The following is a 25,745-nucleotide window of genomic DNA, read 5'->3' as shown; positions in this document are numbered from 1 at the left end:
GTTCAGGGCCTGGCACACCCTGGGCATGAGTAAGTATTACTGAAGTAGCTTCAGTGGGTGGGAGACGGCATTGGGGAGACTCTGTGGGTTTCATGGAAAGAGCCCCCATTAGAATGTGGACACGGGTCCCTGCTCCATCCTTCCTTCCACCCTAAGATCAATCGGGTGGTCTTCATTAACCTTACAGGTCTCAACTTCCTTACCTGCAAAGCATGGCAGCTGTAAAGACTCGGGGGTAAACTGCTTGTATGTCCCAGAGTGGAGCCAGAGGGACATCTCCAGGGCTGCCGCAGCCCTGTTCAGGGCTTTTGCTGATGCACTCTGGGAAGCTGTGGCCAAGGGACACAGTGAGCCACTGAGTCGTGGTCTAGGTTCAGGTGGGGAAGTGTGCTGAGAAAATGGAGCGCTACCCCCGGGCCCACAGACCTGGAGGCGCTAGGAAGAAGCCTGCTGGGGCTGTTTTCCAGGAACGAGGCCTACAAGCATCACGGGCTGAGGAAAAGGCAAGGGTGACCCTGGCAGGCCCAGGTATTCTGGGGCCCCCAAGTTCATGGAAACAACCTTGAGCTCTGACAAGTTACCAGGGACATTTGTTAAGGCTCCCCTGGAAGCCTGGGAGCCAGATCCACTCCTCAGCCTCTGAGTGGGTCTGACAGGGCAACACTTGGGGCCCGACAATCTGCACAGAGCACTGTGCCAAGACAAAGCTTTCAAGTGTGAGCAAGGGCTAATGGAGCTCAGACATGAAATGTACATGGGGCCTAGCTGCTCCCCTTACTCGTGATGTGGTTTGGGTGAGCCCCTACCTCTCTGTCCCACAGTCCTGCAGTGAGGCTTAACCAGTTTACATGCAAAGTACTTAAACTGGGCATGGTGGTACACACCTTTAATCCCAGCACTTGGGAGGCAGAGGCAGGTGGATCTCTGTGAGTTCAAGGCCAGCCTGGTCTACAGAGTGAGATCCAGGCCAGGGAAGGCTACATAGGGAAACCCTGTCTCAAAGAAAAGTAAGCCAGAGAGATGTATGGAAGGATCCTGGGTCTCAGTGCTTGCCTTCACCTGCGGGAGCTGATACCTGTGACCTGAAGCAAGTTACTCCACTTAGTGTCTTGTTTTCTCACTGGAGAGATGGGACTCCACAGCGTTCACTTCACCTCAGTGTTAGCAAGAAGAGTGAATGCACTGAACTAATGTGTGGAGAGCCTTCAAGTCTTAGAGTGCCAAGTGTGAAGTTCTGAGTTATGGCCCAGATCCGCCTGTCCCTTCGGCTTCCTCCCCTGCTCTTCTAGAGCAGCTGAGGTCTGTCTGGCCTCTGCTGACTGACTTGCCACCTGGATGTTTTTGCCTTTTTTTAAGCTTTATTTATTTATTTACTTACCCTGTGTGCATGTGTGTGTGTGTGTGTGTGTGTGTGCGTGTGTGTGGTGTGCATGCACACACCACAGTATAGGTGCAGAGGTCACTCTCGAGAGCTTGCTCTTATTCTCAACCATGTGTGCTCTGGAGATGAAATGGTCTTCTTCAGACTGGCTAGCACTGACCCGTCTCATTGGCCCTTACTTGACAACCCACCTCCCTGGCCCTACCTGGATTTGTTTTTAAAGAAATAACAGAAATAGTTACAGGTTAGAAAATTAAAATGAGTAAGTGAATGGAAAAACAATCTAGGAACATGTCTGGCATGTGGTATATGTCAACAAATGTTCCCGCTGTCGTTTCCAACCCACAGCTCACAGCTCTGAGAGCTTCCTCAGTGAGCCACAGAACAAGCTAGAACCAATCACAGGGTTACCCCCAATGTTTGCCTCTTCTGCCTTGGATCCCTGTGACTGGATCCTTGTGTCCAGCCAGCCTGGCCCAGTTCCTGGGGGTGCTAGGAAAGGCCTCTTGGGGGTGGTTAGATAAACCAAGGTCACATGGTGGCTGAGGCAGCTGATACCCAGGGCTCAGATCCCTGGGCCAACTGATTGACTTGCCAGAAGTGTGGGGGGGGGGCCAACCAAAGGAGACCATCCAACGTGCTGGGGTGTATTACTCATTTGCTTGTCTTGGTCCATAGTCATCTTCCTTTTGAAGCCCACGACACAGGGGACATCTCTGACACTGTTCTGAGGTGCTATCCTGGTGCTGTACACAACCTTCCAGCTTGCCTTTGCCTTTCTGATGTCACTGGGTTTACCTCTGAGCCTCCTCACCCAGCCCTCTTCCTGACTCCCCACCCCCGGACACCATGTGTTCCTCAAGCTTCTGTGCATTGCCATGTGCTGTTCCCTGTCCTGAGAGGCTATTCCCCCTCCTGAGCCTGAGACCCCTCTCCTGGAATCACAGGTCCTCCCCTGAACTCCTTGAGCACTTAGGCAAGTTGAGCTATTCACTTGGACTGTCCTTGCCCCTAAGGTGTTCGAGAGGAAAATCCTTGTTTATTTCTGTGTGGTCTCCTTGTGTCCCTCAGGATCCCACTCAGGATCTTCTGTGTCCTGGGAAGCTTGCTTACCATTGCATCAGAGATGGGGGTGGGGAGACGGGGCCTTGGCTCCCCTCCCCAGGTCCCCCTGGCCGGCTGTGTTCCCTGTGCACATGTCTCGGGTTGCAGATACACTTTAGGTTGATGCTATGAAGAAAACAAGGCAGGGTGCGGGGTGACAGGAAGGGACATCATCTTACATCAGTGATCAAGTGCCCCTGGAACAGAGAAGACCTGAGGGACAAGACCAAGGATACTTCCGTGGAATCATTCTATTGCAGGATTCGGGGCGATGGTCTTGGTCCTTGGAGAACAGCAGAGATGTGGGGAGGCTAGGGCAGACTGACTGGCGAGGGGAATGTGGGGGGATGGAGGATGTGGGGGGAGATGGGGACATAGGACTTGCTTCCCTGTAAGGCCCTGTCCAACCCTGAGACTCCTTGAGAAGCTCTTGCTCGGAGTCAGGGCCCATCAATCACCTGTTCCTCATAATAATTGTGTGAGGGGGATGCTTCTATCCTCATTCCACACAAATGGGGCTCAGGGAGCTTAGACATCCACCCCGAGCCACACCGAGTCAGAGTAAAACTTGAAAGGGATACACTATCTGACCTGCCTAAAGGGTGTTTTCCCAAGACCAGCATGTCTGCTTGCCCAAGTACCCTCTCACCTGTGACATCCACTCAAAGTTCCTGCCTAGGCTAGACTCACAGTGGTCATGTGGGATGGGAGGTCCCAGTTCCTGGACAGTGAACCTGCAGAGCTGTGCGGTGCCCCTCCTGTCCCACTCTTCCAGGGCTGAGCTTGGTGGCTAATGGATCATTTCAGTCCTTTAAGTTTTAGGAGACACTGCCCTGTCCTAAAGACTGTCGTTTCCCATGGCTCACACAGACAATCTCCAGGCTGCCTGGAGAGCTGGGAATGCCAGGCCGAAGGCACGTCTGTGAAGACAGAAGTGCTCTCTCCTGCTCTGCCATCCAGGCCTTTCCCACCAGACACTGCCCTCACAGCTGAGGCATGCTCTGGGGTCTGGGAGGCCCAGCTCGTGGCTCGTTCCCCCAGCTTAGGGAAGTATCTCTTCATTTAGTCAACCCCAGTGTATCACAGCCATCTCCTTGAACATTTTTCCTCCCATACCCTCAGGTCCCTCAACTGTAAAGTGAGGGAATTATGCATGTCAGCAAGCGGTACACCACTCACCATCACAGAGGACAGCACCCCAGGGCTCCCTTCAAGAGTATCCAAGCTTGTGTCCAGACTTCCTGGGCAGGGAAACTGCTGGTTACGTCTTTTTTCTTTTGCTGTTGTTGGTGGTGGTTGGTTTGTTGTTGTTGTTTTGTTTTGTTTTTATTGTTGTGTCAACTTGACACAAACTAGGGTCTTCTGGGAAGAGGTAACCTCAATTGAGAAAATACCCTTAATGGACTGTCCTATAGACAAGTCTGTGTGACATTCTCTTAGTTAATGATTGATGTGTGAGGGACCAGCCCACTGTGGGCACTGGCACCCTGGGCAGGTGGTCCTAGGTTGCCTAAGAAAGCAGGCTGAAAGCCAGGTGGTGTTACACATCTTTTAATCCCAGTACTCGGGAAGCAGAGGCAGGCAGATCTCTAAGTTCGAGGCCAGCCTGGTCTACAGAGCGAGTTCCAGGACAGCCAGGGCTACACAGAGAAATACTGTCTCAAAAACAAACAAACAAACAAACAAACAAACAAACACCAAAAACAAATGAAAGAGAAAGCAGGCTGAGTATACCATAAAGAGAGCAAGCCAGAAAGCATCACTCCTCCATGGCCTCTGCTTCAGTTCCTGCCTCCAGGTTCCTGCCCTGACTGTCCTTCCTGGTGGCCTATAAACTATAAGCTAAAATAACCCCTTTCCTTCCTGAGTTGCTTTTGGTCATGGTGTTTTACCACAGTGACAGGACAGAAACCGAGACCTAGGGGCTGTCAACACATCAGGGCAAAGGCACTCAACTCAGAACTGAGGGAGGTCGGGGGAGCGAAAGGCTGAGTTCAGATACCCCAGGGTTGACCGAGGACTGCTCCACAGGAACACTTATGCCAACTGACTCCCCTAATTCATCGAATCACCACACCCTCCACAAGACAAGAGGTGTAGAGCTGTTTGCCCAGACCTCCACAGTTGACGAACTTGGACTGGAAGCCGGTTTGACTCTGAGTGTCCAGGCTACTCCTTTTCCTCCGCTTAATTCACTTCACTTCAAGGGTTCTTGACGCTCTGCCGTTTCTTCAAGGTCCCAGCTGACTGCCCCTTCATCCCCAGTTCTGCTTGGCCGCCTAGACACAGCTCAAGGGCAAGACTCACACCTGCCTGTGTGCTGCTGTACGCTGCCTCACAGACACAGAGTCTGGGACCGAGGACATGCGTGATGGGGCGCCAAATGAACTATGCTGTAATAGGGCTTCCGTCTTCTTAACCCGGTCCCAGTGGTCAGCAGCTGGAGTTTGGAGACCCTGGTTATTACTGTGCAAGGACTCCTTGAATGATCATTATGCAATATAAAGGTGAGCAGGGACAAACGGTAGAATATAAATGTATCGTTTGTTTATTTTTCATTAACAAGGTTGTTCCACTTCTTGCTATCAAGTAGAGCTCTGGAGAAGGGTGTGTTAATTTGCATACTAATCCTAGAGGCCCTCACAGGGAAGGGCAGGAAGTCCCCTTTGATCTGATGGAAGCACAGAAACATCCTGTGGGTGGCCTGGAGCAGCTCTGAGAGACTGGAGCGGCTGAGAGACTGGAGCAACTCTAAGGGACTAGAGTAGGAGAAGGTACAGAGGGCTTCCGAGAGAGAAAAGAACATCAGCGCAAGGGCGGAGACACGTGGAACTTCAGTCAGTGTCTTGGCCAAAGATGACAAGACATTCAAACAAAAGTCCCAACAGCAGAAGCAACACCTCCTCAGCTGCAGCCCCCCCCACCCCCAGCATGCTGTTCAGCCTGCCTGGTGTCTATAGGAATCGGGCCCAGGAGGCCATTGTCACCTCTATGGGCGAGCATCCACTAGGATGCACAGGACCAGTCTTCAGTAGTGACATGGTGTGGCAGGGGCTGAAACACTGGCCCTAGCCGGAGCTTTGGCTCTCTTCCCGCTTCACGGAGGCTGAGCTGGAGTTCTTTAGGCAGAGTCTTCACACCAGTCCATTCGGGAGGGAGGAAGCCCCGAACCCATACTAGACTTCCTACTAATGAAGGTCTGAGAAACCAAGAGGTGCTTTTATATGTACCCTGAGTTGCTGAAGAACCGAATGAGTCTGTTGTATTCACACTGTCACCGGTGACCCCAACTATCCAAGCTCACAAGGTACGCATACAGGAGCATGCTTTCCTGTGGCAGAACAGCCTTAAAATGATTAACACAACAGCAATTATGGCCATCTCCAGAGCCCTTATCCACACAAACTCTTCTCAGAGCCCCGTGGTGAGCAGAGCAGAACACTGATTCCAAGAGAACGGGATCCGAGAGGAACGTGATGCGCCCGTGGTCACCAACGTGTCCACAAGCCCCACCCTGCCCTGCTGTCAGTCCCCCAGCCGCTCTCTTCCTGCTTACAGCAGCATCAGGACCACAATGGCAATGATCATAAGGACTCCAGCTAGGATGCAGAGGCCCAGGAAGACGATGTCACTGGTGTCCTGGGACACCACCGTCCCTGGGCCCTCCAGGACCTCTGCCTCATCCCCGGATGGTGCCTCCTGAAGGTGCTCAGCCGTGGCAGCGTAGGGCCCGAGCCAGTGAGAGCCTGACAGCAGATGGGCAGATGCCTCCTTGCGCCTCGGCTCACAGAGCACCTCGTACTCGTGGATGTCCTCGTGCCCAGCAGCGGAGAAGTCGATGTACAGCACACTGACGATCACAGAGGTGTTATTTCTTCTCTGTGGGGGGTCACAGATACGTGTTCATGCCCACGGAGGCCCTGGCTCCCCTGGTTCCTCTAAACACACATAGGCCTGATCCCACAGCTTTGCCACAGATTCCTTGACACTCTGAGGCTCAGAGTCCTCATCTATCAAAAGGGCAGAAGGGCCAGCAAGTTGGCTCAGTGGGTAAAGGAACTTGCCACCAAGCCTGACAACTTGAATTCCATCACTGAAACCCAAATAGTGGAGGGAGAAAACTAACTCCCATAAGTTGTCCTCTGATCAACACACACACACACACACACACACACACACACACACACACACACGTAATTTAAAATAATTATAAAAGCTGACAGTGTGAGCATGGACTGTCTTGAAGGGCATCAGACTTGATGGGCCAATGTTTGCTCTGGTTTCAAGGTGCTGAAAGGGGATGAAAGTGAGAATACCACAGCTGGGAGATGTAGCTTAGGGGCAGAGCACTTGACTAGTGAGTGTGTGAGGCTCCAGGTTCAACCCCCAGTACCAGCAAAAAAGCAAAAACAAACAAACAAACAAAAACCACCCCCAAACCAGCAACCATGGAGTTGAGATTGTACTGGCAATACTTAAGCCAGGTGTGGTAGTGCATGCCTGTAATCCCAGCACTTTGGAGGAAGAAGAGAACCCAGAGTTCAAAGTCATTTTTAATTACATAGTAAGTCAGCCTAGACTACCTGAGACCCTGCCTCAAAAAGCCAAACAATAACAACAAAAACAAAAACTACATAACATCTGGGGCCATTTAGGATCCAGTTAAGTATATCAATTCATTTAATTCTCACAATAATCTTCTTGGTGTCATTAATATTTCCATTTCACAGATAAAGAAACTGGGGCCTAGAGGTTAAATCTGTTGTCTGGGACCACACAGCATACAAGCAACCGAGGCCACACGTATGTCAACTCCACAGCAGACATTGCATTCCTCAGGCTGCCCAAACTGCCCCAGCCAGGGCTACCACTTCTGAGAAGGTGTCTAAAATGTGCAGCTGCCTAAATTTGGAGGGAATAAATAGGTGTAAGCAGTTGGGTCCTCCCATCATCCAAGACTGAGTGACACACCCCCCTTGGGGAGGTTTGAAGGAGTGTCATGTCTGTTTCACAGACTAAGGGACTTTAGGGCTCTTCCAAGTTTGGGCTTCTGAAAGGCCCTGGGTTCCACAGTCCCAAATAAGCCTCTACACCTGTGGGCTGGGTCAGCCTGCTCCCCACTCTCTAAGGGGAACTTGTAGCCTTGCTTTTGGATGCACAGCCTCAGGACATGGGACAAAGCAAGGCAGGAGCTGAGAGTGGAGGGGGACTGAGAGAGGGTGGTCATCTATGTAATCAGAAATGGAGAGAAAGCATGTGGTAGAGGCAGGAAGCATGGAAGCTTGGAGAGAGGGAAAGCCCCGTGGAGAGAGGGAAAGCCCAATGAGATTAGAAGGCTGAGGATTAGGAGGTGAAGCCCAGTGTTTCCAGAGAGGCACAGAAGGGCTGGCCTTGATGCTGCTATTGTTCCTGGTCACTCACACCTCGGTGACAGCAGCTCCTTGCAGAGGCTGGGCCTGGGCCTGAGGATTTGCAAGGCTTGTATTAACTGCTCAGCCTTTACCCTTCCAAGCCTGATTCTATGGTCTATGGCCCTACATTTGGGGCAGGGTGGAGTGCTGAAACTGAGTAGTCATGAGTTCTTGGCTCTAGGACTTCATGATTTCATTTGTGGGACTCTTTGAGGGTGAAGGTGGGCATGTGTTCATGTGTGTGTGAGCATGTACATGTGTGTTTGGAGGCCACAGGTCAACTCTAGATACACTCCCCAAGAGCTGCCCACCTTGTTTTCTGAGGCAAGGTCTCTCACTGGGTGGGACCTGGAACTCGAAGATTAGGTTAGATTGGCTGGCCAGTGAGCTCCACAGATAAGACCGTCTCTACCTCCCCAGCATACACCACCATGCCTAGATTATGTAGCTCTGGCTGGTCTGGCCTGGAATTCACTATGTAAACCAGTCTGGCTTCGGAATCAAAGATCCACCTGCCTCTAACTCCCAAATACTGGGATTAAAGTATATGCCAGGCTGGAGAGATGTCTCAGTGATTAAGAGCATGGGCTGCTCTTCCAGAGGTCCTGAGTTCAATTCCCAGCAACCACAAGGTGGCTCACAACCATCTATAATGGGATCTGATGCCTTCTTCTGGCCTGCAGGCATGCATGCAGACAGAGCCTCATACCTAACAAATATGTATACACCTAAATAAAGGTGTGCCACCACATTCATCCTTTAGGGTCTTGTGTTTTTTAATAAACATGTCCTCATGCTTGCATGGCTGGCATGTTACTGACTGAGCCCTCTCCCCAGCCTTCTGGAACTTTGTCTCCATTCCATGACACCGAATGTGGTTCTGTCCCAAGAAAATCCCTAGGGGCCTCAAGGCATGGAGCAGAGTTGAGTACAGACTATCTTGGCAGCCAGATGCCCCTCAGTGGCTGCCTGGGAGCTGGGAAGGTACAATGAAGGACTCCAGGGGCCAGAAGCAAGTGGCAGGGCACGGGCATCGGGCCAAACCAGACTGCAAATCCCCAGGTTTCCAAGCTGGGGACTCTAACAGGGGCAGACCACCGTTCCTTCCCTCTTCAATCCCTCCCTAAGGACTCAATTCAGGGTGCTGGGGCACCGCCCAGGGATTCTCTCAGGCCCCACCCACCCACCCACCCCGGCCTGGGTCCATAGCCTCCAGCATCTAAGTATAGGAGAAAATTTTCATTTGTAAGCACAGTCTTTGGAGGGAGGTGGATCCTTCTTTGAAAGCTCATTTGTTTGTGGAGCCCAGAGATGTATTGGGGTCACCAGGTTGGGGAGGGTGAGCAGGAGGAGAGTAGGGGGGTGGCTGTACATATTAAAGGAATCAGGGTTTCCCCTGGGGAGCTCTCAAGGGAGGAACAGGGAGGAAATTTAGGGTTATTCACCATTGGGGTCTTTTGAAAGAGTGCCAGTAAGCCTACATCCAGACCTGAGTGTACCACCAGAACCAGGAGAGAAACTGAGGGTAGCAGGTACCCTTCAGTAAGGCTCAGAGCCCATCTCTTATAACTCCCCTCCCCTCCCCCTACCTGAGACTCTGTACCGCAGGTGTCAAAGCGGGCTTGGATCCTGAAGTTGCTACCAACTTCCTGGGCTGCACAGCTCCGGCTGCCCAGGTAGACCCTTGTCCGCTCCAGTGGGGCCAGTGCCTGGGCAGAGATCAGGATCTGGAAGTCCGTGCGGGAACAGCTCACATTCATGGGTACCACTGGAAGAGGAAGGAGGAGCCTGAGACCTTAGGGCTGCAGTCACACCCATCATCCCTAAGCCTTCCTGAAGGACAGCAGCCATGGAACAGAAGCCCAAGGGAGGGAAGGTACTTAGGACATCCTACAGGACTGAGTTGGGATATTTACATGCAGTGCTCCACTGCGCCACTGGGTCTGTGAGTTCTGAGGGCACGTGGTGTGCTGGTGTCTCCGAGTCCTCTGAGGCCGGCATAGAGCTTGGCAGACCAAGGAAATGCTGAATGAATGAATGAATGAATGAGCTTGCGAGTGAGTGGAGACTAATTCTTCACCACATTAAAAGTAATTGTTCATCACAGCCAGATACGCAGCAGTCCATCCCATCATTCAATTAATACATCACTGGCGGCCTCCTCTATAGCGCAGTACACACAGACACTCTACTGCTTGTGCAGGACAGTGGATGTGGGAGGTACACAGGAGTGCTACGCAGCAGGACAATCAAGCAAAGACAGAGGAGGGGTGTGGCTCTGAAGAAGGCCGGGGAGAGGAACCTTGTTGTCCCACACTGTGATGGCCCAAGATGTTGGGCATACTTCAAACCACTTGAGTTTTGGAAACGAATCTCTGAGAGGCGAAGCTGCATGTTGTGGCTGACTTGGGATCTCAGACTTGGGGGGACAGGATTCCCTAGTTAACAGTCTGTCCATTACTATCTGCCAGCTCCCAGCATGCTCTGGGCTGTGAGAGAGTGTAATTCTCAGTGTCTGGGACTTCAGGGGCAAGGGTGCATGCAGGGGTGTGTGCAGGGAAGAGGCAGGTGGGGGTTGGTAGCTAGCTGGAAGAAAAAGGAGACCCGGCAGGCAGAGGCCTGGATCCCTCAGCCCTCTCTGGGAAATGTCTCAGACATATTTCAACCTCGGGTGTCTGGGCAGGCGGGGATTTATGGGTCCGCTGTCTCCCACGATGATCTCGGTGGCGCTGAACTGTGTGTCACCCCTGATTGATGCCGAGGCTGCCCTCCCTGTGGAGAGGCTGCCTACTGCCTGGGCCCCATCTGGTGCTGGTCCAGTGTGAGTACCCTGTCTGACCCTAGGCTCCCACAGGGACCTGTGTGGGGAGCACAGAAGGCCCTGAACAGGAGCCAGGATGACAGCCGCCCTCCCCGCCCTCCTCTCCAGAGATACTGCAGGAAGAGGCAGTCTAGATCACTCAGCCCCGCCCAGGCTGGCTCTCAGAGGCAAGCCGGAACCTCAAGACCCTTCAATCCAGGTCCCTGCTGTACAGGTGGGACAACCAGGATCTGGGGGCCAGGTCACGGGACCGAACCTGGGTGGTACCTGGTCTCACAGTATTCTCCTTGTCCGTGAAGAATCAAAGGAGACAGTGCCAAGGGTCACAGCTGCCCTTCCCACAGGGACGGGCCCTGTCTAGGCCCAGAAGGGAAGGGTGGCTTTGTGCAAGTCTCTATGTGCCACCAGCTTGCAGCAGCTGTTTCCTGCCCCACTGCCAGCCCCCCCCCCCAACTCCTCTGCTTCTGGGGATGAGGAAAGAGGATCCTCTCTCTGCTGAACAGGCCTGGGCATGTGAGGGAAAGATGTCCTCAGAGCCAGACGTACCCTGCGGTCCTCACTCTGCACCTGGCTCGGGGACTCACGGTCCTGTACGACAGATCCATGGTACAGAAGTTGAAAAAGCCTCCATACCAGCTTCCCCAGCCACCTCTGCAGCAAAAGCATGGCCACGTGACTGATTTGAAACCAAAGTGACCAAGACAAAGCATTGAGAGAGCTTTGAAAACGCTTTGGCAAGTCGGGCAGTGGTGGTGCACGTATTTAATCCCAGCACTCGGGAGGCAGAGGCAGGCGAGTCTCTGTGAGTTTGAGGCCAGCCTGGGCTACAGAGTGAGTTCCAGGACAGCCAGAGCTACACAGAGAAACCATTTTGAAACCTGTCCCCCTACCCCAAATACTTTGGCTTTCTGGATAATGGGATTTCTGTGGCTGTTACCTCTCCTCTTCCAGCCTTGAATGTGGACACGATGCCCGGGTTTGGGGCAGTCATGTTGCAAACACTAGTCTAAGTATCTCTGAGGTACCATCAGGACATTCTGAGGGCCCCCACAGTAGTTGCTGGCTAGCACACGGCAGGGTGAGGACATGCACGTGCCTTCTGTCCAGTCAGCAGTTCTGAATGACACCGGCAGGGCTGGTGGCATCTCAGTGGCATTTCACCTGACACTTGCCATCGATAACTTGACATTTTGTGCATTAATCCCGGAAACCGGATCAAACATCCGAGAGACATCGAGCCCACAAGAAAAGGAGCCAGGTGGGGAAGAATTAGGAATCTGGAGTTAGAAGCCATGAAAGGAGAGTCCTGTGGCAGTGGAAATAAGTGAGGGCCGCATCACAGTAGCTTCAAAGGTCCTCAGAGCAGGCCACTTCGTAGGGCCTGGAGGACACCGTAGAGGGGTGTGTCACAGTGAACAGGAAGGAGGCCACGGAGTTCCCCAGGACCCACACTCTCAACTCAACTGACCTCCAATGTAGGCCACAGAGAAGCCCCTGCCAGAGGTGCTGCGGTCAGTGTGCAGCAGCAGCAGGAGCTGGTTGTGACGTGAGGTGACGGGCGGAGGCAGGCGATGACCACACCACTTCCCCAGGAGCTGTGCCTCCTCACTGGCCCCATCGAAGGCCGCCAGGTGGTCAAAGTCACAGGTTCTTGTCAGGCTGTTGGGTTCCTCCAAGCCCAGGTCCAGGATGAAGACCTTGACCCGGTAGCCGGGGGGCAGGCGGATGGTCCAGTGGCACCGGATGTTGTTGGGGTAGGAGCCAGGGTACTGTGGGCTGGAGAAGTTCCCACGCACAGCCGTGAATACCTCCTGGCATTCTCCTGGGGAGGAGGAAGTAAGAGTCACACACAATCAATGACAAATAACTAGAGTCTGAGTCTGCGGTCTGAGGTGGGCGCCACTGGGAGGCGGCAGAACCTTCAGGAGGTGGAGCCCACTGGAAGAAGGTTGGCTCACTGCGAGGAGGCCCTCAAAATGGGCGCTGGGCCCCGGTCCCCTCCTTTTTCTGGCTCTGCTTCCTGGCTGTCATGAGGAAGCCGCTCTTGTTCCACTCTGCTCCCTGCCGTGACGTCCTGCCTCACCACGGGCCCAAAGACCACAGCTGACAGTCCTTGGACCTCTGAAAGTGTGGGGCACGGTGCTCACATATCTGTGCTCACATACCGTGTCTATCTCAGGTACAGAAAGCTAACATTCTGTCAACATACCAGCCCTGTGCTCGGTACTGCCAGCCACCAGCCCCCTGCGCCTCTGCACATACTGTTCATGCCCCTGGGCGGACTTCGTCAAGGCTGTGCGCAATTCCTCCTCCAGGAAGTCCCCTGTGAGTCTACCTGTTAGCACTCTTGACAGTGGCTCATCACTGTGGACTGTGAGTTCTCAGAAGCACATCCATCCTTCCTTCTGTGCACACATTACGTGAGCATGTGGCACATGCCAGACACATGTACAAGGAGCAGCTAGCTCACCCTCAGGCAGGGAAATGGACAAAATTGAGAGGAGGTAGATAAGAGTATGAAGGAATTCTCTATGGCAGTGGTCCTCAACCTTCCTAATGCTGTGACCCTTTAATATGGTCCCTCATGTTGCGGTGACCTCCAACCATAAAATAATTTTCATTGCTACTTCATACTTGTAATTTTGCTACTGTTATGAATCATAGTGTAAACAACTGATATGCAGGATATCTGATATGTGACCCACGTGACAACCCCAATGGGGTCCCGACCCACACATTGAGAACCACTGCTCTAAGGAGTTTAGAAGGGATTGATCCCATCTGAGCAAGGCAGAAAGTCTTACAGGGGATGTGATAGGGTTAGGCCTTGGCGTTGGCCCAGAAGGGAGTGCTAGACCCTTCTAGACAGGGCAGAAAATCCAACCCCCAAGGACACAGCAAGCCTTAACTGAATTCCCAAACAAAGCAGTAGACAGGGGTCCGCGGGCGCAGGTGCTGGCATGGGCGTGGCCCCTCCTACCTGAGAAGTAGTGGGCCTTGAAGCCCCGGCCTCCAATGTTGAAGTCAGACTTGAAGATCACCTGCAACTCATGGCCCAGGGACACAAGGGTGGGGGGTCTGGTGCGGCCACAGTAGTGGTGCCCGTGGGCAGGGCCGGGGGCTCCAAGCACAGCCACGTAGTCGTACATGCATTCATGGCTGCCCTCCACCTGGAAGTCCACGAACACCAGCTTGACGGCGGCAGGCCCCGAGGCACGGATCAGCCAGTGGCACTCCACGTTGTTGGGATAGTTGTTGGGGTACTCGGGGCTGCTGAGGACCCCCGACAGGCCAGTCAGGACTCCACCGCACACGTCTGCAAGGGAGTCCATTTGAGCTGACCTCTTCTCTGGGGAGCCAGACGCCCAAAACGCTGCTCCACAAACACCCACGCCTGACAGGCGCAGATCCGTACCCAGACCCGTATGGCACATCTTCTACAGTGAGAGGTCAAGGAACTTCATCTGTCTAGGCCTGAGTTCACCCAGGTATAAAGACCCGAGTGCAAGGGGTTTATTTGAAGGCCAAGGATCTCCAGGTGGACATAAGGGGGTGAGATGAGATGGCAAAGTGTCCTAAAGGGAGCTGCTGACCCCCACTAGGGAATTCTAGTAAAGCATACACCTGAGTCATGTCACTCCAGGAGCGAGGGGGTTAGGGAGTTCTACACTATGTGGTGGTTGGAAGGAGAATACCCTCAGCAGGCTCATATACTTGAATACTTTGTCCCCAGTTGGTGGAACTGTTGGGAAGGATTCGGAGGTGTGGCCTCGTTGGAGGAGGAGTGTCATTTGGGGCGGGCTTTGAGATTTCAAAAGCCTGTGCCATTCCCAGTTAGCTAACTCTGCCTTAAACCGGTCCACCCAGAGGCGAGCTCTCAGCTGCTGCTCCAGCGCCATGTGTGCCTGCCTGCTGCCATGCTCCCCACTATGACGGTCATGGACTCTCACCCTTCGCAACGGTGAGCCCTAAATAAACAGCTTCTTTTATAAGTCGTCGTCGTCGTCGTGGTCATGGTGTTTTGTCACAGCAACAGAAAAGTGTCCAGGAAAACTGGAGAGAGTCTCAAGGGGAGACCACAGACACCAACAAAGCCCTCAAACAGAGACAGGAAGACTGTCAGGACAACACCAAAATGACCGAGGCCAAGAGGTATGGGCAGGTCACCCAGCCAGCAAGCAGAACTGGAGCCCAGAAGATTAGGGGCAGCTACGTGGCCAGGGCATGGCGGTGGGCAGCTAAGGGCTGGCTTCCTGTCCCAGGACTCCTCAGCTGTGTGATCTTAGGCAATCACACTCCCTCTCTGGCCATCGGATTTACTGAGAAATGAGAGAGTAAGTGGAGATAGTCTGTGATAGCCCATCAATCAATATCAACAACCTAGCAGAAAGATGCTTCAGACTTCATCCTTAGGCTGCATTTCCAACGCGCCCAGGTGTGGTGTATGTGTGTTTACATATGTGTGGACATTCATGCCCATGCAGTATGTTACGTTTGGAGGTCAGAGGAGGACATCAGATGCCCTGCTCCATCATTCTCCGCTCTGTCTCTCTGAGACAGTGTCTCTCTCTGAACCTGAAGCTTGCTAATTTTCAGCTAGGTTAGACAGATGACCAACAAGCCCCCCTCCAGGGTCATGGGTACACACGGCCATGTCTGGCATCTCATGTGGATGCTGGGGGCCCAAAAGCCTCTCACTCACACAGCAATCTCCCCAGCACAGTTATCTTTTAGTATAATAAAAAAACAGGACCCAAAGTTACATATCTTCTACATAAGTTAGCCAGTGGAGTCCATCAATATCCACTGTTTGTCAGTGACTGGCTTCTCACAAGTCAATGCTGGAAATGTGAACTTGGGGCCAGGGCAATAGCTCGGCCATTAAAGCGTTTGCTGAGCAAGCGTAAGGACCAAATTTTATCCCCAGCATTCCCATAGAAGTTGGACATGGTAGCTCACACTTGTAATCTTAGGGCAGGGGAGGTGGAGGCAACAGCCACTCTAGCTTAATTGGAGAGCACCAGGTCTCAGTGAGGCGGCTCCTGAGGTTGATTTCTGGCTTACACACACGCACCCATGCACACACACATGCATGCAAACACATGCATACACACACGAATGTGAACTTGTGAAATGAATGCATATTATTAAAATGCTACCTATATCTTTTTAGATATCAAAGACTAACAAGACGGCACTGCCTGCCACCAGCTATTCCAGTTTGTAAAAATGATGGAAAGCGTTGCCTGTGACATCAGGACTTTGACAACCTTAATGTCCTAAACTCCCAGGCTTAGATCTCCACGTGCTAATCACAGCAGCCTCTTGTTCTTGTGTCTTAACCGCACAGTTCTGTGCTTCTAAATTCAGCAGGGGCCACCGTCCTGCCTGAGTCCTACGGTGGCTGGGAGTGGACTTGTGGACATGGGCATTTGTGGTTGTCCTGCTTGGGCTGACACAGAGGCATCTGATCTCATCCTGGGGAGAAAGGAGGGCTTTTGGGTCTGTACACAGGAGCTCAAAGACAGGAGGGAGGAGGCAGGTGAAGAGCAGGGCTGGGGCTCCACCTCATGAGGCTTGGTGGCAGGTGACAGCCTGCTTGGAGGCCTCAGGATTAGGGAAGACTGGTAAAGAATGCACACAGGGAAAGGCCTAAGAGAGGAGGAACCACAGGTTCTAAAAGCTCCTGCCTCTGACACCCTGGGCCCAGGCAAGGGAAGGAGGCAGGAGCCACAGGACTTCAACAGCCGGGATGCTCCTGTGTCCTGATGTCGGCAGAGGAGGGCGCAGACCTCCTCTCAGGGAGCAGCAAGCTTCCCGGGGGAGCCAGCAGTCATGGAGAAAGCAGAGAAATATCACAGAGGTAGCAGCAGGCAGTGCTTCCCAGGGAGGTCACAAGTGTGAAGATGCCACCTCTGCCCCTGTAGGCGGTGCTGTGCCAAGACACTGCCTACTCTCCTCCCCGTGCCCTGTCCCCCCACCTCCTGCAGCCCTTCTGCCAAGTGCCCCCTGACCTTTCTGGTAGCCTGCAGAAAAGCCGCGGCTGGCCACATGCTTGTCCGAGTGGAAGACGACAGACATGACGTGCCAGGAGGAGGTGAAGGGTGGTGGGGGCACCTGGCCGCAGAACCTGCCCAGAAGATTGCCTTTGTCTCCAGAGGCCCCGTTGTAGATCTCTAGGAAGTCAAAGCCACAGGTGTCATGGTACTCCAGGTCAAAGGCATGGAAGGTGAGCAGCACGGAGGACCCCTCGGCCACCACGATCAGCCAGCTGCACTCGGTGTTGTAGGGATACAGACTTGGGAAGTTTGGGCTGGAGAAGTTCCCAGATGGTGCCGAGAGCACACCCCCACACTTGACACCTGAGGCAGGAGAAAAGGGTGGTGGAGAGTCAGCTCTGGGTTCGTGAATACACAAGGCAAGTCTGGGGCCTTGAGGGTGCAGAGAAAACAGGACAGAGTCCTAAATCACTCTGGGTGTGCGCCTGAGCTCTCTCAAGCATTCACACTTCTTTCAGGGACTGGGGAAGCATTCTTCTAGCCACTCAATAAATGTTGTTTGAGCACTGGCCAGTGCTCTTAGATGCCGGGAGGATTGCAGGAATAAAGATCTTGCTCTCAGGGCATGCGTGTTCTGGTGGGAAGACAATAAACACAAACCAACCGTGGAGCAGACAGGAGAGTGGTCAGCTCTGAGGAGAACAAGAAGGCAAGCGAGGCCAGGCATGGTGGCACACGCCTTTAACCCCAGCATTAGGAGAGAAGAGGCAATCGGATCTCTTCGAGCTCAAGAACAGCCTGGTCTACATAGTGAGTTCCAGGCCAGCCAGGGCTACACAGAGAGACCCTGTCTCAAAAATAAATAAACATTAAATAAATAAATAGAGCCTGGCGATGGTGGTGCACACCTTTAATCCCAGCATTTAGGAGGAAGAGGCAGGTGGACCTCTGTGAGTTTGAGGCCAGCCTGGTCTACAAAGCGAGTTTCAAGACATCCAGGACTACACAGAGAAACTCTGTCCTGAAAAACCAAAACCAACCAACCAAACAAACAAACGAACTAAAAAGGTAAATGAATAGAAAATAATAAATAATTTAAAAGGAAACAATGAAATTATAAAACCAGAATTTGGCAACCTTTAATGGAATACTAGGCTGGAAGCATGTAATGTCTGTTCAGTCACCAAGGAAAAGGGTGGTAAGAGGGGAAACCCAGGTTGGCCACACAGGTATTCTCTGCGAAGCTCACTCAACGTTGCTAAGCTTTTAGAAAAAAACAAACAAACAACAAAACGGTAAGAGTAGTTTCAGACCGGACTCCAACTTGTAACCCTGTTGCCTCAGGCTCTCAAATGCTGAGATAACAGATGTGAGCCAGTACGTCTGGTTCAAATGTTTGAAAAACATAAAAAGATACGACCTAGTATAGTAGCACACACCTATAAGGGGGGCACTCTGGGTGGGGGCTAAGGCAAGAGGACTGTAAGTTTTAGGCAAGCCTGGGCTATACAGCAAGACCATGATTCAAAGTAATAATAACAACCACCACTAGAGAAGCAGCAACAGGGTTGACAGAGGCAGGAGAGAGACCAGGAGGTGGGCGTGGAGTAATCAGGATGCATCATACATGTGTATGAAAATGCTAAGGAACAAAGTTAATAAATAAGAACAAGCCAAGAGGGAACTGTATATAGTAGAATGCTATGCAACTTGAAATGCAGACACACCATTACTCACCGAGTCTACTTCTTTTTGTTTTTTAAGGTAAGGGCTTAGGTATACAGCTCAGGCTAGCCTTGAATTGCAAATTTCTTGCCTCAGCCTTCCAGGTGCTAGGATGAAAAGTGTGTGTGTGTGTGTGTGTGTGTGTGTGTGTGTGTGTGTGTGTGTACTCCTGGACTCAGGCGATCCTTCTGCCCAGCCTCCCCAGTGTCTAGGACTATACTCACTAGTAGACCCGTAGACAAGTAAACTTACTTGGATCCTGTTGCATTGGCTCCTGAGTTTAGGACTGCAAGCATGCACCACTGCACATAGCTAAAGGAATGTTTGGGGGCAGGGGGTTTCTGTGCACATGTGTGCACGTGGAGGCCAGAGCTTCACTTTAGATGTCCCTCAGATGCTATCCATCTTGTGTTTTGAGACAAGTGCTCTTATTGGTCTGGGGCTCACCAAGTAGGCTAGGCTGCCTGGCCGGTGGCCCAGGGATCTGCTTGTTCCCACGTTCCCAGCCCTGGGATGATGAACATGTGGCATTATTCCATAGCTTCTGGATCTTGAACTCACTCAGGTCCTCTTGCTGGCATGGCAAGAACTTGACCAACTGAGCTATTGCTCCAGCTTATAGAAGAACACTCTTTCATGAAATAAAAAAGTTAATTTTGAGGCTGGAGAGACGGCTCAGTGATTAAGAGCACTTGCTGCTCTTGCAGAGGCCCTCAGTTTGATTCCCAGCACCCACACGGCAGCTTACGACTGTAACTCCAGTTCCAGGGGCCTCTGATGTCCTCTTCTGGCCTCCACAGGCCTGCAAGGGGTGCACAGACATACATGCGGGCAAAATACCACATAAAATAAAAACAAGTAAATCTTCAAAATACAGACTTTTATTTATGATTCTATGTTCGCACATGTATGTGCATCATGAGGATGGAAAATGCCACAGCACGCATGTAGGAACTCAGGGACTTTACAGGGGTCAAACTCAGGTCACTAGACTCTTGAGACAAATGTTTTCACCTGCTGAGCCACCTCACTGGCCCGACAGAGGAATATTCTTTTTTTAAGATTTATTTTGGTTTTAAATTACGTGCGTTCATGTATGTCCGTATGGGAGTATGTGATGCACGCAGGTGCCCATGGAGGCCAGAGGTGTCAGATCCCCTGAGACTACAGTAACAAGTTGTGAGCTACCTGATGCCATGGGTGCTGGGAACAGAACTGGACTCCCCTGGAAGAGCAGCCAGTGCTCTGAAGTGCTGAGCCTTCTTGCCAGCCCCAGGAACATTCTTAATCAAACCACGAGGCTCCTCCATTTGGCCAAGCCCAGGATGGAGAACTTCATCCTCCCACTACTTCAACAATAAATGGCGAGGGGGCACGACTGGATTAGGAATCAAACATAATGCATGGCTTTCTCAGGTTTTTATTTGTTATTGACTTCATTTTGCAGATGAGAAGACTAAGCCCCGGAAGGGGAAATCACCGTAGCGGACATCTTTGGCTCAGCACCCTCTCTTCTAACTTGTGGGGACCCTGGGCTGCCTGTTTCTGACACTGCCTTGGCTCCTTGTGGAATCCTGACCTGTGGGGAGGGTAAGTGTTCCAGGCCAGGATCAAGCTCTTCCCAAAATGTCGGGGGGGGGGGTGTCTCTTCCTCATTGGTCCCTGAGCTAGGAATGGGAGCCCTGGGGGTCCATGTTCAGGACTATGGAAACATGTCCACAGATAGCAAGAGCCACGTGGGAAAAAAAAACGGTCCTGGGCCAAGCGGCCCTGGGTGCTGGCAGGCTCAGCTCCATCTCTGCCACCCTGTTGTGGAGCCCAAGAAGCCTTTTTGCCTGAGTGTATACAGCTTGGGTCCTGTCACTTGCAGCCACAGGACCCCTCAAGGACACACTTGAATGAAGTCCCCGAGAGAAGGACATACTAAGCCAGAGGTCTGTGCTGATTTGGACTGAGCCTCCCCCGCAGGGGAGCTCACAGAGGAGGTGGCGCTAGGAGAGTCAGGCAAGCCAGGTGAAGCCACACTGTGTGACATGCTGCATCCTGCATCGCATGGGTTATGGGATAGCAATATTAAGGGATGGATGAGACCCACATAGGTGATATGAGCGGAGTGGGAAAGCAGATTACATTGACTCCATCATCAGCCTCTGTGGACCTCAACCATGCACCTGTGAAATGGGTGCTACCCTCGTCCTTACTCACTGCTCCAGGTGCTGGGGAGACAGGCATTGAGGGGCCATGCAGGGGACAGGTCACATGATTTGTCCCTGCTTGGGCAGGCTGGTATGGCAAGAAGATGGAAGGACCTTTCTTCCAGTGTCCACTCTTGTCCTTCTCCCAGGGTTGACTATAGGACAGGAAAAACCACACAACTGTCAGAGTGGAACTCCTGTGGCCTCAGTGGCCCTGAGCACCAGCACAAATGGAAGTCTTGCCCATCAGGATCCAGCCAGGCACACTAACCCTCAGTTAGTCATGCCGAGGCCATCCAAGCCCTCGAGGTTAGTAAACAGCAACACACATGTCCTATTCCCCAGGCACGGCTGAGACCCTGAGGTGCTCACCCCATTTCTGCCAGCATTGGGGCGACCGGCAAGCCACCTCTTCCCTCTTGGCCCCGAGTGGAGCTTGAGGAAGACAAGTTATAGGGGGCTGCTTGCTGAGCCCCAGCCCCCAGCAAACGCACCCACTGCAGATGGTGAATGATTCCACAAGCTTCTCACACAACACCTGGAGGAGCAGACTGACACAAATCACAGACTCACAGCCTGGCCTGGAGGAGCTCTGGGAACCTGGGGAGGGAGCATCTGAGCCCAACAGAGGATGAGGAGGGCTCCGTGGAGGAAGTGACGTGACTTAAGGGTGAACACAAGAGGACTGTCTAGATGGTTCAGGATAAACGCTCTGGCCACCAGGCCTGGCCACCTGAACTTGATCCCCACACACACATGGTGGAAGGAAGGAGAGAACCAACTCCCCCAGCTTGTCCTCTGACCTCTACACGTGTGATGCAGCACACCCATGTGCACTCACCCCCTACACACACAATACATGTCATTGAGAAAAGTATTTCAAAGAGAAACAGGATCCTTCTAAGAGATTATTCCAGGAAGAACTTCTTCCCAGGCATGGGGACAGTAAGATCCCCCGGGGAAGGCATTCTCAGAAGGAGTGTGGTTCCCAGCAAGAACACAGAGCTAGCCCACCAGGGACACCGAATGGCACAGTGAGGAATCTGGCACCACCAGGAGCCTTCCACACTTCTGAGCCATTCCCTTCCCCCACAGCAACTGGGTGGCCCTGTGCCTGCCCTTGAGCCCTGAGTTTCTTCATCTGGAACAAAGGGCCAGTCCTCACCTAGGACTTTGTTCTGAAGATGAAATGTTCTTATGTATGTGAAGCAAACAGCAGGCGCTCACTCAATGCTGTCCTTCACTTCTCAGGAGCAAGCACACACTCCACTTCCTGGCTGGGGCTTCTTGCGGCCCTGGGTCCTCCGCACTCCCCTCCCATCCTCTCGGTTGCGGGTTGCTGGATCACCTACCTTCCGTGGCTTGGGTCCCAGGACCTGAGTCCAGCAGTACCATGGCCAGCAATAAGCAAGCCCCCAGCTCAGCCAGCATCTCCTCACTGGGGGTCCCCCACCAAGGCGGAGTTCAGGGGTCAGGATCCAAGGGTCTGAGAGGGGAAAGAGAGGTGAGGTTGGAAGGACCTCCAAGTCAATGGTGGTGTGAATAATTCATCGGGCCCTTGAATTAGTAAGCCGATCCCAGGTGCTTCCTTCACTCCTCACTGAGGTGACGGATCTGGTGTCACCAGGTTGACACGTACTGAGAGCTGCAATGGCCACCCTGCATCAGGAAGGAGACAGGGTAGTGGACAAAGGGCCTCAATTCCAGGGCCAGGCAGATCTGGGATCCATCCCAGCTCAACCTCCAGCCAGTCAGGTGATGTTAAACAAGTCACTGCACTCCTGTGGGGCTTGGCCTTCTGAGCAACCGGCACAGCCCTTCAGTCCGGCCTCTGGGGCTACTGGGAAAAAAGGAATGAGATCATGTGTGATATTGTATGCAGTAAGCACTCAGAACGTGCTGAAGCACATGGCAGGTGCATGCTCCTGTCTTTTTCCACCCTCCACTGCACGGGGAGCCGAAAGGAGTCTAATGTTTGTGGGACAGATGGGACACGCTTCCTTCCGATGTGAAAATTTGACTCAGAGGGAGGGAGAAGGAGCTGGTGGGCAGCTGATGAGCGGAGTCTTTCTCAAGGAAGAATGCATCTGGAGTAGCAGAATTAGCACTTCGGATTTCTGCTGTGAGTTCTTCTAACGCAATAGCCACGGTCTGTAGTGTGACCAGAACAGTGCATGTGCCTTCGCCCATCCACTAGGCCTCATTGCTACATCGCTGGACCCAGGCCCAATGTTGGGTGCTGAGCCTGCAGAAGCGCCCCGAAGAGTCCTGTGTCCAGCAGAAAATGGGATTGTTTTTCCCTCTAGGAATCCTTCCCTTTGATTCAGCCCATCATATGTTCTTTTCTAAGTTTCTGTTTTTCTCTTTCTTGTGTGCTTGCTCATGTCACACACACACACACACACACACACACACACACAGAGGCATGCATGTGTGGAGGCCAGAGATCACCCTTGAGTGCTGTTCCCCAGAAGCTATCCACCTTGATTTTTGAAACAGGGTCTCTTACTGAATCTAGTATTCCCCAGTGAGCCCCGGGGATCCAGCTGCCACCCGCCACGCCCCCCCCCCCAATGATGAAATAACAAATACTTGATACCATACCATGCCTGGTTTTTATGAGTGCTAGGGATCGAACTCAGGTCCCCGTGTGTGTGTGTGTGTGTGTGTGTGTGTGTGTATGTGTGTGTGTGTGTGTAAAGCACTTTCCCACATCTCCCCAGTCCCTCCACCATGTATTTCTAATCTCTGTGTGTGTGTGTGGGGGGGGGGCAGAGCCTGTACTTGGCCCGGGGCGCTGGAAGGAAATGGGACATATGTTCACCATCGCAGTAAGAGCAGGGCCTGGGCTCTGGTTTCCGGTGTATTGAACTCAGTGCTGGCTGTCCCACTGCCTAGCTGAGGGGTCTATGAAAGTGAGCCTTCTCTCGGAGGCCCAGCTTCCTCCACAGAAAGAGGTAGCTGCAGCCCTGCTACTCTTCAGTAGGATTATCTGAGACCGGGGATGGCTGTCTTACCAGCCTGGCTCACCACACCACAACAAGTATGCTTTTCATCTACCCAAGAGGAACCCAGCTGTCCATCTGCCAGAGCACATGTCGCCTCTGGCCCATCCTTTTGTCAGGCTGTCCCCAGGGAGCCCTCGGCTGCTGGCAGAGGAGGCCACCTGGAAGGTGTTCAGCAGAGGGCATCGGGAATGGTCAGACCGAGACCGGCTTATCCATGGAACTGGATGGAAAAGAAAGGAAAGTTCTGGGCAGGCTGAGAGGTAAAGCTTTCATCAAGCACTATATGAATGAAGGGAGCCGGGCGGGCGGTGCAGCACACGCCTTTAATCCCAGCACTCAGGAGACAGAAGCAGGCGGACCTGTGAATTCTGCAGAGGAGATCCAAGACAGCCAGGGCTACACAGAGAAACTCTGTCTCAATAATAATAATAATAATAATAATAATAATAATAATAATAATAGTAATAGTAATAATAATGTTTATGGGTGAGGGGAGGGGCATGGTGCTGGGGCGCTCAGGTGGCTCACATACACACACCTTTCAGGCAGTACAGCAGACAGTTGGTTCCACAGTTGACGGGGATGGAGCCGATGTTCCACGATTGTGTCAGGGTCCTGGGGTAAGTTCTACCACAAGAAGACCCTAGAATGGGCAGTCTGTTTGGCAGGTAATCCCAGGGGTGCAGAGATGGATGGGGGACAGGATGGGGAAGAGGGTAACTCAAGGAGTGCTAGTGAGCAGAAGGGCCCAGCCTAGGCTGGCCAGCACAGACAACATCCTCAACTCACTGCTCTGAGGAGTTGAAGCATAGTTTAGCTCCCAGCTCTGCTTCAAGTGGCTTTAAAGGCAGTATGTGCCTGGCCTTTCTAACCTGTGCCTGGCCCCAAAGCCCGGGGCAGGAGGGCCAGGGTGCAGACAGAGCTCTGCGTTCATGCGAAGAGTGAACCCCAGCCGGTGAGGGCACACTGGGACATCTACTGAGCAGTCACAGGAAGACTGTCACTGTTGTGACTTGGTGACTCCGGACTCCTCACCCCACCTCTGACACGCTTGTCTCCGGCACCACTGTCTGTGTCCGCCTTCTCAGTCATCCACATCCCTGGGAATCTTCACAGTTCCCCCAACTCAACAGCTTCCGTACTGAAACACCAACTATCCCCATCCTTAGCTTGTCCTGTGGTATTTCCCACCAGGTCAGGGCACAACCGACCCACCAGGGCCAAACCATGCACACTGCCTCAACTCCCCTGCCTCACACCCACAGGCACTGTCACAGTGGAGCTTCACACCCTGAGTGACTTCAAAGACAGACATCACTGCCCCAGCTCAGCATCTCTTCTGCTCTCCGGCGCAGCCTTCTCACTGGCCTGCATCCACCACTCTACCCAGATCTTTCTAGAATGCTAATCAACGCCCCCCCCCCCCCATCATCCTCTATTCAAAGTCCTCTGCTTGGCTTTCATGCCCTTTCAGGGCGCCCTGACAGCTCACCTCAGACTTCTGACTTCTTCCCCGTGGTGAGTTGAGTCCTGAGTCCCTGTAACTAGTCATTTTTCTCACTTCCCTGTGTACAACAGGCCCGGGAGTCTGGATCATACTTCTTTCCACCCATTGTCCATGATGGACTCTTTTTTTTTTTTTTTAAAGATTTATTTATTATGTATACAGTGTTCTGCCTACATGCATGCTTACAAGCCAGAAGAGGGCAGCAGATCTCATTACAGATGGTTGTAAGCCACCATGTGGTTGCTGGGAATTGAACTCAGGATCTCTGGAAGAACAGCCAGTGCTCTTAACCGCTGAGCCATCTCTCCAGCCCCTAGATGGACTCTTCCTTAGCCTACAAGCTGGGGCACACTCCAACAGAGAGGATTCCTGCATGCTACTCTCTGCCCTCAGGGTCTCCATCCAGTGCCCCAGCATGGGACTCACCCCTGAGCACAGCCTTTTACTTGTGCGGGTTAGTTTTGTGTCAACCAACTTGACACAAGCTGGAGTCATCTGAGATAACCTCAAGTGAGGAAATGCTCCCATCAGACTGGCCTGCAGGCAAGGCTGTGGAGCATTTTCTTGACTGGTGATTGATGTGGAAGGGGCCAG

At 52.6% G+C, this 25,745-nt stretch overlaps 1 protein-coding gene across 1 annotated transcript; it reads right to left on the bottom strand.

The window, feature by feature from the left end:
• Positions 1-5,307: 5,307 nt before the first annotated feature.
• Cdcp2 (CUB domain containing protein 2) lies at positions 5,308-22,388 on the bottom strand. Its single transcript, XM_059254627.1, has 6 exons — positions 21,989-22,388; positions 16,732-17,079; positions 13,698-14,033; positions 12,186-12,539; positions 9,486-9,664; positions 5,308-6,364 (listed from the first exon to the last, which is right to left on the bottom strand). Exons 1-6 carry the CDS (start codon positions 22,065-22,067, stop codon positions 6,038-6,040), a joined length of 1,623 nt encoding a protein of 540 aa, XP_059110610.1. The 5' UTR covers positions 22,068-22,388; the 3' UTR covers positions 5,308-6,037.
• Between the last annotated feature and the right edge of the window lie 3,357 nt (positions 22,389-25,745).

The sequence above is a fragment of the Peromyscus eremicus genome, chromosome 2, assembly GCF_949786415.1.
Source record: "Peromyscus eremicus chromosome 2, PerEre_H2_v1, whole genome shotgun sequence".
NCBI lineage: Eukaryota > Metazoa > Chordata > Mammalia > Rodentia > Cricetidae > Peromyscus > Peromyscus eremicus.
Note: the sequence above shows the minus strand (reverse complement) of the source record. Positions and strands in the feature narration are given on the sequence as shown.